Source organism: Vitis vinifera, chromosome 1 (assembly GCF_030704535.1).
Source record: "Vitis vinifera cultivar Pinot Noir 40024 chromosome 1, ASM3070453v1".
NCBI lineage: Eukaryota > Viridiplantae > Streptophyta > Magnoliopsida > Vitales > Vitaceae > Vitis > Vitis vinifera.
In genome coordinates, this window is record NC_081805.1 from 21,299,955 (window position 1) to 21,318,161 (window position 18,207).

Genomic DNA, 18,207 nt, shown 5'->3' on the forward strand with positions numbered 1-18,207 from the left:
GACGAGTAATTCTTGGGAGAAACATCAATTTTCCCCAACTTCAGCACTTTGGATTTGAGGGATTGTTCACGAGGATGAGTTGGTTATAATGAAAGTTTGATATTTGAATATAGATTGTGGATCAAGCACATGCTGTCATACTGACAGGAGGAACCCTGCAACCAATTGAGGAGACAAGGGAGCGACTATTCCCATGGTTAACATCTGATCAGTTCCATTTCTTTTCGTGCAGTCACATTATCCCTCCAGAGAGTATTTTGCCTGTTGCTCTTTCTCATGGCCCCTCTGGCCAGTCATTTGATTTTAGTTACAGCTCTAGAAGCTCATCAATCATGGTGAGTGTGTTACAACTTTACTCTTCTTTTGATGGGGATTACTATAATAATCCTCATTCTCTGATAGCACTATTTATTCAAGTTTATTGTTTGGGTGATCGACTGTGTATTTTACTTCCGCCTAGAACATCTATTACTGTTTCTGAGCTAGTTTTTCCGACATTCATAGGAGCATTCTACTCAAGGGCGACTTATGACATGGGTGGCCCGATCACATCTACTATTAAAGGAATTGAGATTCGTCTAGACCCGAAAAGCATCTGTTGTATCTTTGATATTGCTCCAGTTGGACTTAGAGTATACAAGTCCAAGATGTGGCCCACTATGTTGGGTTTTGAGCCTAGAGAGGCTATTTAGAGGATTTGTGGACTTCTGGATGCCCACAGGATGGGCAAACCCTCAGCACAAAACTTGACAGTTATCAGTAGAGTACTACATCATATGTTGTGTTTTATTTTTCTACCACAGGGTGGACACTGAGATGAGGTCTCCTATTACGAGGCATTCCTTATAGATTTCATTTTGACTAGGAGACGGATCCATTTGGGATATTTGATGATGATGCACATGATTGCATGTTGCGAGAGCATAACTCATGTACTCCCCTATGGTTGCTTTCTTACTAGAGTATTCAAGGATGCCGGTGTAGACCTGAGTAGAGAGACAAATTTTGAGGCCCTCAATACATATGATACATATGATGATTAGTCTATAGGAAAGATGAAATTTGAGGAGGCCTTAGATGGTTCTTGGGTTAGAATTAGTAGAGAGAGCACCAATACAGGCTCGGGGATAGGAATAGTCACATCCTAGAGTTGAGGAGGAGGAAGATATTTGAGAGATGGAGGGTGGAGTAGACCCTCAGAGAGGCCATCAGCAGAGAGGGCCAGAGCTTGACATTCCTCCACTTCAGACAGAGACTCCCTCACAGACCAGAGGTGTTCAGTTTAAGACTACCTTCTTTAAGCTGATGATGATTGAGTCGACTTTTACAGATGGTCCATATACTCAACCGTCATACACTAAGCCTTCCTTCTCTAGACCTGCATTCACTGAACCTACCCATACTGAGATACCACCTCCTCAAGCACCTCCCACTCCTGACCATGCTCCATGGATGGACTTATCCGCTCATATCAACTTTCTTGGCACTTGCATGGAAGATCTTGTTGTGGTTAGTGATACACACTTTTACTCCATGGACAATCGTATGGATCAATATTAGGTTGGCTTCACTTCGTAGTTTGAGTAACTCTAATAAAGAATTGATCATATTTAGGATCGCTTGAAGTGTCTGCATGAGGAGATGATGACCTATCTACATTCTATCTTTTTACCTTCACCTCCTTAGCCTTGATTCGTTGGAGACCCCCCTTATTTCTTTTTTATGTTGCCAAAGGGGAAGATATTTTAGGATCTAGGAAGCTAGATATAGGAGACTCATACATGCATATCATTTTTTTTTTTGGATTGTACATATTGGACATATGATGTACTGATTGATACATTTGTCTTATGATATATGATATGCCTATATATTTGAGGACTTACATTATTTTCATGTTGCAAATTCTCTCTAATATGTCTTGATCATCTTGGTTTTAAATTCTTAAATATTGATTATTGATCCATGATTGGTTTGAGAGGGAAATTCTTTCTCTCCTAGATAACTAAGGTTTGTCATCATAAAAAAGAGGGAGATTGTTAGCTCAAGGGTTCTCCTAATCGTGTTTTCTCTATTAATTAGCCTTTATTTTCTCATTATGGTTGAGACCTTAAGGTGGTCACATATCCCTATGAATTTAATCATTATTGATGGAGGTTGGTGACAACAAGCATTCTCAATTGAAGCACCATGTTATCTCGTGAGAGTGAGATAGTGTGTTCCTTTGGGTGATCCAAAGGACATGTGATCTAGAAAACTATGACTACAGCATTTCACTTAGTGAAATTTGACATATGCTTCTTGAAATTAAAGTATTTCAATTGATCGCAAAATAAGGATGATCTATAATTCAAGGATTGGAAAGGTTATTTTGATAAGTGATAATACTACTTTGTTAGATTACGAACATTGGTTCATGGAAAGTCTATATGTAGTAGATAATAAGTCATAGATTCAAGCTTTGTCTCGTTATTATTTACATAGGACACCAGAGTGTAGTTGATTCTCTATATTGGGATGTTGAATCAACTTCAAAATTGGATTTTGAAGTAACCATTATTGTCTTATGGATCCCAATTGTTCCTGTTCGAGTTCATGTACCTTGATGACACAGTTTATGAGTGTTGGACAAACTTTAGGTGTATTTATGTGCATAAGAGTGTTTTGGTAATTATATAATATTGTAGAGGGATTAATGAACGATATTTTTGGATTGAGCTAATTAATTAATTAGACAATTCTATTAAATTAATTAATCAATCAATTAGACCCTTTTAGGTTAGATTAAGTGACCCAAGCCCATGTGGGCTCAAGTCACTTAATCCTAATGGAGAACCCTTTACATACCCTATTTGAGATTAGGGTTTCCATAGAGTCGTCTTCCACCTCTAAAGAGTAGAAAGAGAGCTTTAGCCCCCACTCTCGTAAACACCCACTATTTGGAGTGCTAAGATCAAGATTGAGTCATTGAACGAAAGATTGTGAGTTTACGAGACCTCTAGAGACTTCAGACTTCATTTTTTTTTTTATGCAAATTTGATTTGAGAATGTCCAAATCAAAGTAACGTTTTCTATTGCACTTGAATCTAGATTTGTATTGTTTAAAAATGCATGTTTTACTTCCATTGCATAAGATTTAGAAGTCCTAGAGAGTTTTCATACACCTAATTAAGGAACAAAGAGGTCCAAGTTTCCCTATACTATCAAGGGCATATTTTCTAAGGCTGGAAAATGCATCATGCTAGAAAAAGATCTCCAATCTAGAAAATTAAGACAACTAGCCCCAATGGTAGCTTATCTCGCTAAGGAATCATCGGACCAAGCTCCTTACCAAAGACCAAAGGACAAAAACTTATATAGAGCAACCAAGAGAAGACAAGAATCAAAACATCATAAATAATTGAAATATCATAAATATAGGAAAAAAACTTAAAGAAATGATATAAGAAGCAATAACACGTGTGTTTGCTTGTTTTAATGAATAATAAAAAATATATATATAATATACAATATGTGACATTTACTATGCGTAATTTGAGAACATATTTAATACTAAAAGAATAAAATAAATAATAATAACTGTAATTATTTTTATTTTAAAATATTTATAACTTTATTTGGAAATTTTTGTTTATCTTATATAATTACTATACATAAAAGATACAAAACTTATTAACAACATTATCATTATGATTTTTAAATTTTTAATAAAAATTTGAAATAAAATAATTAAAATTAATTTAATTACTAATATATCAAAAAGTAAAGAATAGTAATTTTATTTTTTTAATGCAAAATCAAATATGAAAATCATATTTATCTAAAAGTATATTTGATAATGACTTTATAAAGTGTTTCCAATTATTATAATACATAAATTTTTTCTCTCTAGTATTAAAAGTATTTTTTAAAATCATAATTTAATTATGACTTCAATATAAAATCTGGAGTAGAAACCATATTTTCAACATATGGTTTTAGGACAAAATGAAGAGCAACATTTTCAAAATATAGTTTCAATCTTGAATCCAATTACAATAAAATGCAATTGGATCTAGTATGAGTTGACGATCAGAACGTATATGAATAGAACTTATAACAGGGTCTCGAAAAACAAGTAATTTCTGCTGGACCTTTATCATTTTTTTAGGTTCATTAGGGTTCTTATTGGTTGGAACTTCCGGTTATCTTGGTAGCAATTTGATATCTTTATTTCCGTCTCAGGAAATAATTTTTTTTCCACAAGGATCGTGATGTCTTTCTACGGGATTGTCGGACTCTTTATTAGCTCCTATATGTGGTTTTAGGACAAAATAAAGAGGTGCATTTTCAAAATATAGTTTCAATCTTGAATCCAAGTGTAATAAAAAAGAGATGCGCGCCTCGAGAAGATATCAAAGAGGACTACTTTAATAATATTTAGGGCATAAAGGGCATTAGGCCCACATTCAAGAAAGCAGGGAGTGGGGAATAATGGGCGAACGGTAGCCATGGAAAAGGGGGAGTAGGCCCGAGAAGGTGGGGACAAAAGGAAAGGGCGTGGTGGATGCAGCACATCCATTGAATCTGAGGGTGTTATAGAATAAGGTACAGCTAATATCCAAATGGCCTGGCAGCCATTTCAGAATCTTATCCCTTCCCTCATCTTTCCTTTTCTTTTTCTATGCCACACACTTCCATGCACCAAACGCCAAACCCACCCCCATTCCATATGTCCAATCAAATACTTTAAGAGGAAAATGGTATGGTGTCGTAATAGTACCTCCATTTTTGGGAAGGTTGGAATATTGAGATTATAGTACAAATAATGAGACTTTTTACCAACCTTCGTATTAAACCTTCATTTTTTTAGACATGATTGTCTTTGTGAACTCTTATGAATATGATAAAATGCTTTGTAATATTATAATGTTGAAGATACCGAAAAATCTCTAATCACATCTTAAATAATTCCTACTCACATACCAAAAATGCATTTATATTTTTGAATTTCTATTATAATTAGTGTTTTGAATACCAAATTAAATCAATTGATCCAACTGATAATCGATGATTTTTTCAGTCCACTTCGATCTTGTGAGCTGTTTACCATTAAACCAATCACAAATCACTTGAATTAATGGTTGGACTGAGAAATCAGACGAATCTACTGATTCTTGAAGAACTAAACAATCCAATGCCCCCCTCTTTTTATTCATTTAAACGGACTAATTCATTAAATAAGTTTACACACCACTCGATTACATCGAACTTGTTGTTTCATATAACAAACAAAGAAATATATTTTTTACTAAAAAAATTATAATATTAAATAGAAATAATATAGTATTTTTTTATATTATAAATTTAATTAAAATTAAAAAATTAAATTTTCTTTCATTTTTAATATATTCATGTTTAAATATTACACATATTTCATTAAATAAAATTTAAAATATTAATACATTTATATTTATGCACAAGATAAAAATAAATATTATTGATTTTTAATTTATTTATATATATTTTAAAAAATTTATAATTATTTTTAATTTTAATAATATATAAAATTATATATTTATAACATCATTGCGATTGAATTATTTATTTGATCAATAAATCGTGAAATGATAACTTTTACTATTTAATAATTGATGCGATTATGAAAATATTAATCTTTACAATTAATAAAATCACATCATAGTCAGTGCTGATAGTAGAATACTAATAAAACTATTTTTAAACAATGGAAGAAGTTTCACATACATTAAAAAAAAGCTTCAATATAAAGACAGAGTTGGATTGCTTCCTTCTTAAGGTTTTATTATTTTTATTTTATTAATAAGCAATACATTTCAATAAAATTATTCAAACATATCATCTAATCTAATCCAAACGTGTCAAGCCTGATCAGTTCTGAAAAAAAAAAAATAAAATAAAAAAAAAAATAAAAATCTGAAACTAACCTGGGAAAAGTAATGTGATTCCATGCTTCGGGCCGACTCTGACGGGTGAGATAATTTTGATTATTAAATAAATTAAAAAAACTCTTAATTTTCATCGCACGGCATTCCATTTTCGTTTGTTTAGAGGAGTGTCGGGGGAATCGATACCCATAGCGTCAATCACATGCTCTTTCCACGAAATATTCTACGTTTTTCTTAACCCTTCTGCTATAAGGCGTAATTCCATCATTGCCCCCATCTCGGTTAAAAGGATGCTATGGCTGACGCCATCATTACAACTTTTAACGTTCAAAAAAACTGAGGGTATTCCAGTAACTTCATCCGTCAATTGGGCTGGGACGCATCCAAGGCAGGTCCTCATGGTAAGGCCGTGATTTTCTGAAAAAGCAATGGCATATACCCAAACTGTTCGTCGCCACGATTATAAATTTGCTTTCTCGTCTCCATTCTAGCATGCGAGTTTCCTGGCCGCAGAAAAAAAAAATTCCAGTGCGCGGAGAGTCTTGCAAGTTTGGCAGCTTTCTAGGGTTTTGATCTCAAATTTCATATCTGTAAGTGTTTTTCTTCTGTGTTCTGGTTATTTGGATTTTACTCGCATTTTGATGTTTTCTTGCGGTCTCTGATTTGCATCTTTCGCTGTTTCTAGGGTTTGATTTGGCAGAACCGCGTTTCCTTCACATTTTTTTTTGTCTCGGAACCTGATTTTGATCATTGTAAGTTTGTTGAAGTTATGCTTCTCGTTTTTGCTTGTAATCCATTCCTTATTGTAGCATAAGGGTTTCATTCAGATCCACTTTGGACTTTTCTCTCTTGTTTTACGCACATATCTGTTGTGAGGTATTGATTTCTGATCCAATTAGAATTAGAAATTATTGTGTAACCCATACACATATTCGGATAATTTCAATATATGAATTGTCTTGGGTTCTGTTTGTTTTAATGGAAAATTATCCCTGGAAAAAAAATCTTGTTAATTTTTTTTGGGTAGTTTTATATGTCTCTTTAATTACATTGGGGAAAAAGAATCCTTTCTAGCCCAAAATTTATTTATTTTTAACTTTTGGAAAGAGTTTTGCTTGGGAAATAATTTCCTGCAAAAGAAGTAGAGGTCCTAAGACACTATGTATCTCCATAGTGAATTTCTTGGAAGAAAATATATCCCTAACATTAAAGATTTGTTAAAGATTATTGCTTTGCATTGCTTTTTTTTTTTTTTTGGGAGATGTTTTACTGCTGTGGATTTAGTGTAAGGAGATCTAATTTCTTTTTGTTTCTTGTTTGTCTATCTTTTAGTTTTATTTTTATTTTGGAAATTTCTTATCATGTGATGGTTAGAGTTAGAGTTCATAATTTGGTCGTGGGACTATTTATGCGGATTTGGTGGCCTATAGGAATCAATTTCAAAATTTTTAGTAAGACACTGAATCTGTGTCTGGAATCGGAAGTGAGGTTTCCAATTGCAATTCAAAGATTCAAAATCATGCAACCAAACATAGCATTAATTTGTCATAGTTTCTTTTTTTTTTTTTTTTTCCTTTTCTTTTGGTTTCTCTTGTTGTTTGAAGGTAGTTTTGGTTTTGATTATGCACAAGTTGGAATGCTTTGCAGTTGGCTGTTGGAATTCTGTTCATGATATGGTCATGTTGCTCATGAAAGTTATGTTTGGAATTGAAAATGTTGTGATTCTGTGGTCAGGGTTGAGGGATTTGGTGTGATTTATTTGTGATATTATTGTTTTATTACCTGTAATTGTTGAGTGTAATTGAACTTATGTAAACGGTATGAAGGTGGTTGCTCCTTTTCCTTCTTTTTTTGGTTGCCTCCTATCTTTATTCTTCCTTTTGTTGATTCCTTCTTGCAGTTTTTAAAATTTTGAGATAAAGTAGTTTAATACTTATTATTATTATTATCATTTGCAACTTCTCAAATTTTGAGAGAGGAAAACATCATGCTTGGGCTTCATGCTTCAAGCCTTACTTCTCATGAACCATGAGGTCTTTGTGTTTGATTCCTCACTTTGTAATATTGTTGCCATTTGAGTAATCATTGTTTTCTGGTTATGGTCTTGGTTGGTTCTGTCTGTCACTTACTGTTATGATAGTTTTACTGTTATTTTTCTTCTGTTCTTTTATGTTACTTTATTTGTTGTTTTCTTATTCCTTAACAATTGTTTCTGATTTCTGGAATTATGCTTGACCATGTTGATCAGGCAAAGACTGAATGATCTAATGGAGTCTAAACGTAGCAAGAAGTCTAGCAGTAGTAAATCGTTATTCTATGAAGCTCCTCTTGGCTACAGCATTGAAGACATTCGACCAAACGGTGGAATCAAGAAGTTCAGATCTGCTGCATACTCCAACGTATGTGCCATTCTAGAGTTTAATTATGAATATCTGATTTCTAAACATACAAAACCAAAAGAAACTTCTTTTCTCAATTCCTTATGAGTAATTGGATAATACTAACATCTGGGTTTCAATTATGTCGTGTTTTTGCAGTGCGCTCGCAAACCATCCTGATATTCATAAGTTGGCTGCCTGACCACGTCACCGCTTGACATTGTTAACTGTTGATGTGGTCGTTTAATTGTTAGCTGTAGTTTAAAATCCTTTTCTTCTTCAACAACCACTTTCTTGTCCTCTCTTTGTGACTGTAATCACTTCTGTTAGTCAACATGGCCTTGCCAGTCTCAGCAATTGGATTTGAAGGTTATGAAAAGAGGCTAGAGATATCATTTTCTGAACCAGGCATCTTTTCTGATCCTGAAGGAAGGGGTCTCCGATCCCTGTCGAGAGCCCAGTTGGATGAGATTCTTGAACCAGCTGAGTGCATTATAGTTGGTTCATTGTCAAATGATATTGTTGATTCCTATGTCTTGTCTGAGTCTAGCCTCTTTGTTTACCCTTACAAGATCATCATCAAAACCTGTGGGACAACAAAGCTGCTTCTTTCAATCCCACCCATCTTGAAGTTGGCTGACGCCCTCTCCCTCTCTGTAAGTTGTGTGAGGTATACTCGTGGGAGCTTCAATTTTCCTGGTGCTCAGCCATATCCTCATCGTCACTTCTCAGAAGAAGTGGCCGTCCTTGACAGCTATTTTGGGAAGCTTGGTTCAGGTAGCAAGGCTTATGTGATGGGCAGTTCTGACAAATCACAGAAATGGCATGTGTACTCTGCTTCTGCAGAAGTGAGGAGCGCCTGTGACCCTGTTTATACTCTGGAGATGTGCATGACTGGTTTGGACAGGGAGATGGCTTCTGTATTCTACAAAACCCACTCAAGCTCAGCAGTTAAAATGACTGACACTTCTGGTATTAGAAAGATTCTTCCAGATTCTGAAATATGTGATTTTGAATTTGATCCATGTGGTTATTCCATGAATGCCATTGAAGGAGCTGCAATTTCCACCATTCATGTCACGCCTGAAGATGGTTTTAGTTATGCTAGCTTTGAAACGATGGGATATAATCCAAAAGATGTGAACCTGAGCCAGCTGATTGAAAGGGTGTTGTCTTGTTTCCAACCGAATGAGTTCTCTGTAGCGGTGCATGCTGACATCTCGGGTAAGTTACTTGAGCGAAATTGCCTTCTGGATGTAAAGGGATACTGTTGTGAAGAGAGAAGCAACGAAGAACTTGGTATGTGTGGTTCCATTGTATACCATAGGTTCATGAAGACTGAGGGGTTGGTGTCTCCTAGATCAATTCTGAAATGCTGCTGGAAAGAGGAAGAAGAAGAAGAAGAAGAAAAGGAATAGCTGAATGGTTTTATTTTTTGTTTGTCTTGTCTATGGTTAAATAAGCCAACAGTTTGATGGCCTTTTAATATGATGCTTGTAGTCATATTATCAGCCGAGATGATGTTGGATTTGCTTTAAGAAGTCTGGTGTTGAGCCAGAAACTTGCAGCTATGTTTGTGCTTATGAGTCCAATTAAATATTTGATAATGTTAAACCCGGCAGTTTGAGGTTCTTCTTTTGTATTGAAGTCGTTACCCTTCTGTTGGCGGAAAAATTTGCAGGAAACACTCTCTGCCGGAGAGGCTGAGAAATGATGAACCGAGTCATCAACTGAGTTGATGGTTGTGAATGGGAAAAGAGAGGAGCTGCCTGCCAAAGGGTGGAAGGATGTTGGAGAAGGATGATGAGAACTTCACATCCATAACTCCTTCCAAGTTTATGATGAGAATGATTAATGATATGGGCATACCTTTAGAGTGTCTCTGGTTCACCAACCACTTAATTTTGCTGAACTTCAGAATAATACCAATGAGAATTACTTGTCTTAATTAAGGAAATGGAAATATGCACACCTTTTGAAAAAGTTTGAATATAGTTAAGGTGTAACTTGTTATACTTGATGGGTTTGAGAATTATTTTTAATACTTGGATTAAACTTGAATTAAATTTTTTCAATTCAAAAACATGGTTTTATCATATTATTATAAAAAATATGAAAAAATATAACTAATTAATATTACATAAAAATTCATATATTTTAAATTATTTAATTATTTCTTTTCATCAAACTTGTCGGATTCACGGTATGCCAAAATTTGATCAAAACTCATGAAAATGTAAGAAAAACCTCATAGCAATGTAATTAGAAATATAATAGACAATTTAAAGTTGTTTTGTTGAAGAATTTGATATATGAATGATATAATTTGCGATATTAAATGTAATTATACCATGTTGGTCGATAAAAAATGTGAATTTTGTAATTGTACATTCATTATGAAGTTTTATGAAAGACTTGATTTCATTAAATATCAATAATTTGTACATATTACATTGCAATGACCCTTTAATTTTATGAAAATCTACTAATTCATTCAATATTTAAAAAATGTACTAATTAATTACGATTGAAAATATAAAAAAAATTTGGGAAACTACTAATATTGTTAATTAAGTTAATAAATTAACTAAACTAAATTAATTTTACGAAAATCTACTCATTCATTCAAGATTTAAAAAATGTACTAATTAATTCAAATGTACTAATTAATTACAAATGAAAATATAAAAAAAATTGAAAAAATTGGGAAGCTACTAATATTATTAATTAAGTTAATAAATTAACTAAACTAAAATAATTTTAAGAAAATCTACTCATTCATTCAAGATTTAAAAAATGTACTAATTAATTCAAATGTATTAATTAATTACAAATGAAAATATAAAAAAAAATTGAAAAAATTGGGAAGCTATTAATATTGTTAATTAAGTTAATAAATTAACTAAACTAAATTAATTCTATGAAAATCTACTAATTCATTCAAGATTTAAAAAATGTACTAATTAATTGGGAAAAATGTACTAATTCAGATCAATGGGGAAGCTGGGAGCCGTCGGATCAACAGAAGGTGTAAGGTGCCAATTTTTTAAAAAAATCGGTGAAAAATTGCCGAAATAAACCAAAACAAAAGGAAATTTCTCCAAAATTTTCCAATTGGAGGCGATTTTTTTTTTAAAAAAATTGCCGATATTTCTCTTTTTACCGAAATTTCTCCGAAATTTGGTGAAATTTACGGATATTTCTTCCATCGACATTTTGCCCCCGTTTTTCGTTTCGCCGACCCCTGAAACACGAAATTTTGACGAAAAAAAACTGAAATTTTCATCATTGGTTGGATAAACCATAGAAGTGCTTGTAGTATTAAAGGCGTAAGAATTTGTGGTTTCAAGAAAACTATTTTTTTTGGACTTATATAATGTTTTAACAGAAAACAAACAAAAGTGGCTGTAGTTTAGTGGTAAGAATTCTACGTTGTGGCCGTAGAGACCTGGGCTCGAATCCCAGCAGCCACACAAATGATTACGTTTATATTTTTTCCATTTTCCCTTGGTACTTAGAGTTAGATCTCATTTTTGATACATGGGAGAAATTAGCCAAGCCACTATTTCCTTTATCCATATGAATGCTCTCATACTCTCCGAATTCATATTTGAATTCAAATGTGTAACTCCAATGGAAATTTTAAAAATAATATTAATAATAACAACTCATTTATTTAAAAAAATTATATTCACAAATTTCACTCTAATATTACTTTTTCATATCTATCATAAATGAGTTTTTAAATTGGAAGGCAACTGCAATAATTTTCTTTGGATAATATTATTTGAAGAAAAAAACAAAGGAGTAAGAACTCATTACTTTAAAATCAAATTTATGTTTATAAATTTGAATTTTCCTTTTCCATTACTTTCTTAAAATATCATTTTTAGTTAGATAATAGCTTCTTTCATTCAATCCAGGATCTCGAGGATAAGTGAAGATGAATTTCATCCTTGGATAACATCTAAAAAGGGTTGAATAGGAGATTTTGTAACAATTTGAGAAGTTATCTTATAAATGCTTACGATTCCCCCGTGTTTTCTCCAATGTTTTGATTTTCTTTTTCAATATTACAAGCAAACAAGCAAATTACAAACAACAATGGATGTACTAACACTTTCCCAACAAGTTAGTCAATGCAAGTCAAATGCAAATAAAACAACACTCTCCAAATATGATATATAATATTTTACATTAACATATATTTTCACATGTCTCTTAACATCAATTGTCAAAAATTGAAATATATTTGTTCTTTCAAGGCTTCAATAGTATAATTTTAGCCCGTGCTCTAGTTAAACAATCAAAATAACTCAATGAAAATTTCATAAGCTAATAAAATACTAATCAAAGGATAAGATAGAATAGAGAGACAATGACACTGAATTTTTTAACATAAAAAACCTTCGAAGAAAAAAAAAATTACAAGTCTCAAGCAATCAAATCCTTCGTTATGAAGAAAATTTTAAAATTAGCCAAATACAAGGATTTGTCTAGCCTAAGCCTTCCATTCTCTTTTGGACCATTTGCCTAGTACCTTCAAGCTTCAACTACCACATTTTTTCTTTCGGAGAATACTTGGAATCCACTCCAAGCTTTGATCTCAACCTCTTCTATAGTTTACATAAGAAGAAACTTCGGTTTTATCCAAAAATATTGGATATGGAGCAAGGATGAATAACACAATGAATCAACCCATTTGGAATGAAAATTTCTCACTCAAACATTTATTTTTTAGCTTAAACCCTAGTTATTTTCTCTCAAGGAAAATGCTCTCCTCAATTTGGTAAGATACCTTGAAGCTTAAAATAGGCTTCTCTCACACTCAAAATCGTCTCTCCTCATTTGGAAAAAAAAAGGCTTAAATATTAGGGTTTTAAAACCCATCTAACGGTTGAGTCATTTGGAAAACGCTGAAGGAATGTAGATGTGATCGAAATTTGATCAAATAGATAAGAGTAAAAAAGAATTAGGTACAACAAAGACTATTACCCTTAAGTTCGATCGATCAAAAATCAATTCAAATGATTTGAACAATATGTTTTACACTCCTCAACCAACCACTCTATTTTTCAAAAAAAATGAGAAGAGTTTAAAACATGGTTGATCAATGTTTGTTATCATCCAACTCCTCAAAAGCACTTGCCAGCCATCTCCTCTAACCATCTTCAAACATGAACAATTTAGAAAAGGTAAGAGTCCAAGGGAGGATTTGAAGAGTATGAGGTAAGAGACACAATGAGAATTTTGACTTGAAATTGATAATATAAATATGCTTACAATAACAATTCTTCCATCTAAAGACAAATTGTAAATTTTGTAAGTTTGAAATGATAACGTTATTTTTTTTTTCTAAATTAGATTATATTGTATATATTTAACTTTCTAGAGAAAACTTTTATATATTTAACTAACATTATATATTTAACCTACTAGAGAAAACTTTTAAACTTTATAAAAGGATGAAACTATTATGGATTTTATTACATTCAAACTTTTAATTTTTATTTGAATGACAAAAAAATTATTATTATTTTGTTAATTTTGAGTATATTAAATTATTTTTAAAAGAAACTTTGAAATTTAAAAATGTTTATTCTATATCTTAAAATTGAATTGCTTTATTCATAATTTTAATAAATATATTCTGAATGTGAAAAGTTATGTCAATGTTCAAAACACAATTTACTGAATAAATATATATTCTCTATATGTTAAAAGTTGTTTAATGTTCAAATACAATTTACAAATATTGAAATAAATTTCCTAACATATAAATTAGAAAATGTAATGTTTGAATTTCTAAAAAAATATGTACAATAAAATATTACCATTTTCATATATGAGACTAAGGGTTCTCCTAATCAAGTTTTCTTGATCACAAAACAAGGTTAAGGATATTAATAGTTCAAATCAAGTTAATTTTTTTAGGTTTTCTTTAAAAATTTATAAGAAGTTCAAGCTACAATAATAGGATATCAATACCTTATAGATTTGAGTGTTTTGAAGACTTATGAAGACCTAAGACTATTTGTAAGGTTGCTACTTGTCAGCGCACTTGAGTCAATTTTGTTTTCATGCACTTAAAATTTCTAGATCATCCCTATTTGAACTTAAATAGGTCACATTTCCTTGAAATTGAATGAATTTATGATTTTGATGAAATCCTAACTCTAATTCTTTCTGAACTTGCTTTAAAGGGTTTATGAGGATGAACGTGTTATTGAAGTTTCTAAACCTAGATTTGGAGTCATTTTTGCAATTTACAATGCAAATGATCAAGGTAAGGAGGAACTTGTTGAGTTGGTTGGGTTTGACCATCGATGTGCACTTTGCATACTCTCTCTTTTCCAATAGTATGTGTTTAACTGATTGAGATAGGAGTCTCGATTAGTTGAGGACTAGTTGCTTAACTGATTAAGGTCCTAAACCTAACAATCACTTTCTAGTGCATTTAATGCATAATGGCTAGTGAATTGGTTTAATTGATTGCTCAATTGGTTGAGCCATTTTTTAAGGCTTTGGGGATTCTTAGCTAAAAACTTATAAATTGAAGAGTTTACAAGCATTTATAGACAACAAAATCACTACATTCAATTGAAAAAATCCACTTCTTTTCTCATTCAAAGCTCTTATAAGTGCATTTATTCTGAAACTTATTACTTTTTCAAGTGCACTTTCAAGCCTTTCCTAGTTTTCATTTTGTATTGTGAGCTTTACTTGCCACTAAGATTGGAAATTACATCTTCACTTTCATTCATCTTTGTAAGAAGTGTTTTTTTAAGTGAGATAGATCACTTGAAGTCTTTGTAAAGGCCCATTGGAACCTTGAAATTCAAGTGTAGGAATTGAAGGCTCGAGGTTCAAGTTTTGGAAATAGTGGAACCCTCACTCGATTAAGAATTTAAGGAGGGTGGATGTAGAAAGTTTGCCAAACTACTATAAAAGAGTTTACATTTCCATTTTTTAATCTCTTATTTTTACTCTTGACTTCATCATTTTTCTTCCTCTCAACTTGATCTTAATTGGAAATTTCAAAATAGGAGTAAATACTCAATTCATCTATTTCCCTCTTGTGTTGTAACTAAGTTGAAATTGCTTGTTTTCATATTTGGTATCAAAGTTAAACCTTTTATTTTTTACTTAACCATCTAAGAGAAGATGACTAATTCATCAAGTTCTTCCCATATGGGGGATTTTTGGTGATAGACCTCTATTCTTTATGGGAATTGAAGATGCTTATTATAAAACTAGGATGACATGGTTTCTAAAATCTATTGATTTTTATTTATGGTATGTCATCCAAAATGATCCCCACAATCATACCAAGATTGAAATGGAGTGCTTATTCCTAAACCCTTTGAAGAATGTGATAAACATGATGCGAAAAAGGCTTAATTAAATGCTAGGGCAATCTATTGTCATCATTACTCTCTAGATAGAAATGAATATAATAGAATATGTTAATGTGAATCAGCTAAAGAAATTTGGAGACTCTTAGAAGTGATATATGAAGGAACAAATCAAGTTAAAGAATCTAAAATCGGCCTTCTTATGCATATCTATGAATTATTTTCTATGAAAGATGATGAATCTATTATTAAGATGTTTACTAGATTTACCAACATCACCAATGAACTCCAAGCATTGGGAAAGGCTTACACCGAAATGGAGAAAGTGATAAAGATCTTGAGGTGCCTCACACATAAATGACAAGTCAAAGTCATAACAATTCAAGAGGTTAAGGATCTCACCAAACTTCCAATGGAGGAGCTAATTGGGTCCTTGATGACTCACGAAATTACAATGAAGAATCATCAAGAAGTGGAAAATGAGAAGAAGAAAAATATAGCTCTCAAGATTTCCCAAAATAATGAAAAGGAAGTTGAGGAAATGAAGAAGAAGAAATAAATACTAGTGAAGAAGATGAGGATCTTGCATTCATCTCAAGATAGTTCAAGAAGTTGATGAAATTTTAAATGAACAAAGAAAGATAGTCATTTCCTAAGAAAGAGTCTTCATTTAAGAAAGAAATGTCAAACAAAAAAGACATTTAAAACAAAAGAAGGAGAATAAGGAGCTCATATGCTTCCAATGCAAGAAATTGTGACACATCAAGTGTGATTGTCCTATCTATAAGAGTGAGTTAACGAAAAAAAAAGAAGGAAATCATGCTTGCTATTGCTAGAATAGAGCACTTAAGAGTATGACATGATGTAACAAAATATAGTTTCATTAATAAATTTATTTATTTACGATTTTAGTTTCCTATTTCTATCATTTTTAAGTTAATTTTTATCTAAATATTCATGCCCTTATCACTTGCATTGTACATGATTGGGTGCATTATGAGTTGTATAGAAGATCCAAGTCATGAGTTCTTTGTAAGATGATATGTAGTTCACAATCGATTTATGAATTTGAACAATTTATTAGAAAATGTAGTGCACTATCTCTTAATTGGATGGATAACTAGTCTTAGTCATCGGTATGATTTACCCATAGTCAGTGTAGTGCATTATCTCCTAATTGGAGGGATGATTAGTCTTAGTCATCGGTATGGTTTACCCATGGTGAGTGCACTAGACAAGTATTTTTCGGTTTCTTTTGAAACTACCAAGATGAACAAGTATTTCCTTGAAAATTTATGAACATCAACCTTTAAATCAGTGTTGATAGCATCACCATTGGTATCAAAGTCATCGTCATAGTAGAGCTTGTCATCCTCTCTCTCTATTTTGCTAATTGAAAACCCCAATGTTCAATTTCTCTCTGTAAGTTTTTTATGATTGCATTTGGGAGTTTCTATTAATTTATTTATTATGTAGAATAGTGTACCAAATTCTATTTGGTATATATCCCTTTTGGTAAAGAATATGATATAGACTATTTAATTTATATATAGATATTTCCTTATAACAATAAATATCTTTATTGAATAAGGAAAGTTTAGAATATATATATGATTAGATGAAGATGGACATGTAAAACCTATACAAATAGATAGATATATGAGGAAGAGTGAAAGCACTCAATGGACCAAGGCTTGATATGGGGCATGACTCAATCCATAGGGTATAGATACTAGGAGTATGGAAATATGAAATGTTCGAAGAGTTATCTTTATTTTTGCTTTTTTCTCTTTAATTTTTCCATGGCATGGTGGATTAATTCTATTTTATCCATAGTTATAGATAGGATGGGATAAATCATGTTAAAACTTTGCTTACTTTTATGTATTATTATATTTTTATCTTTATATCATTGCACTTATTTTTGTAATTAAAGCTCCTATTGACACAACTAGTATAAGAGTCATTGTAGAAATCCTAGAGAGCCAAGGTGAATATTTTAGAGAGGTAAGAAATATGCTGAAGGTCAAATGTAAAGATGGTATAAAAACTTTAGAACATATAATAAAATTGAAAAAGAAATTTTAGTTGAAGATGAAGTTAATTGTTTTTACATTGGAATGTGATGAATATGAAGCATGTATTGTCTATTTAGAATAAGCATAGTCTCTTCCATACACTTATTGGATCTTAAAAGATGAAATAGTGAAGTAGTTGAACAATTTGAATTCATAAAGATCTACTAAAAGGGTCGTTGAACATGAGGGGACCAATATGACACATGAGGGGATCATGACACATGAGAGAGTTGTGGTTTGGAGTAAAATTAGAAAAAAAAAAAAAAAAAGTGTTTATGGACCTTATTGAGACAATGGATGCTCATTCAAGGTTACTTTACTTGAAACTTAAATTTATAATGGATATGATTCAGATAAATTTTGTAGACTATATTAAGTGACTCCTTGATTATGGCATATCAGTGGATCTGTGAGTATCAATTAAGGCAAGTGAAGAAAAAACTATGCATAATAGAGACTTATGAGTTGGAGTTTGAATTAGGGTGGAGAT

The 18,207-nt window shown here is 31.9% G+C and overlaps 2 protein-coding genes and 1 non-coding gene across 3 annotated transcripts in view; 2 read left to right on the plus strand and 1 right to left on the minus strand.

The window, feature by feature from the left end:
• LOC100259768 (choline/ethanolaminephosphotransferase 1) overlaps nucleotides 1-18,207 on the minus strand; it is a 104,344-nt gene that overhangs the window by 51,916 nt on the left and 34,221 nt on the right. The window lies entirely within an intron of this gene.
• SAMDC (S-adenosylmethionine decarboxylase proenzyme) lies at nucleotides 6,100-9,916 on the plus strand. Its single transcript, XM_010655967.3, has 4 exons — nucleotides 6,100-6,496; nucleotides 6,592-6,658; nucleotides 8,155-8,305; nucleotides 8,444-9,916. Exon 4 carries the CDS (start codon nucleotides 8,620-8,622, stop codon nucleotides 9,700-9,702), a length of 1,083 nt encoding a protein of 360 aa, XP_010654269.1. The 5' UTR covers nucleotides 6,100-6,496; nucleotides 6,592-6,658; nucleotides 8,155-8,305; nucleotides 8,444-8,619; the 3' UTR covers nucleotides 9,703-9,916.
• TRNAH-GUG (transfer RNA histidin (anticodon GUG)) lies at nucleotides 11,686-11,757 on the plus strand. Its single transcript has one exon. It is a non-coding gene; the product is annotated as a tRNA-His (tRNA).

Excerpts from the sequence above, each read along its gene's own strand:
- SAMDC (XM_010655967.3), top strand. The coding sequence starts at position 8,620 with ATGGCCTTGCCAGTCTCAGCAATTGGATTTGAAGGTTATGAAAAGAGG.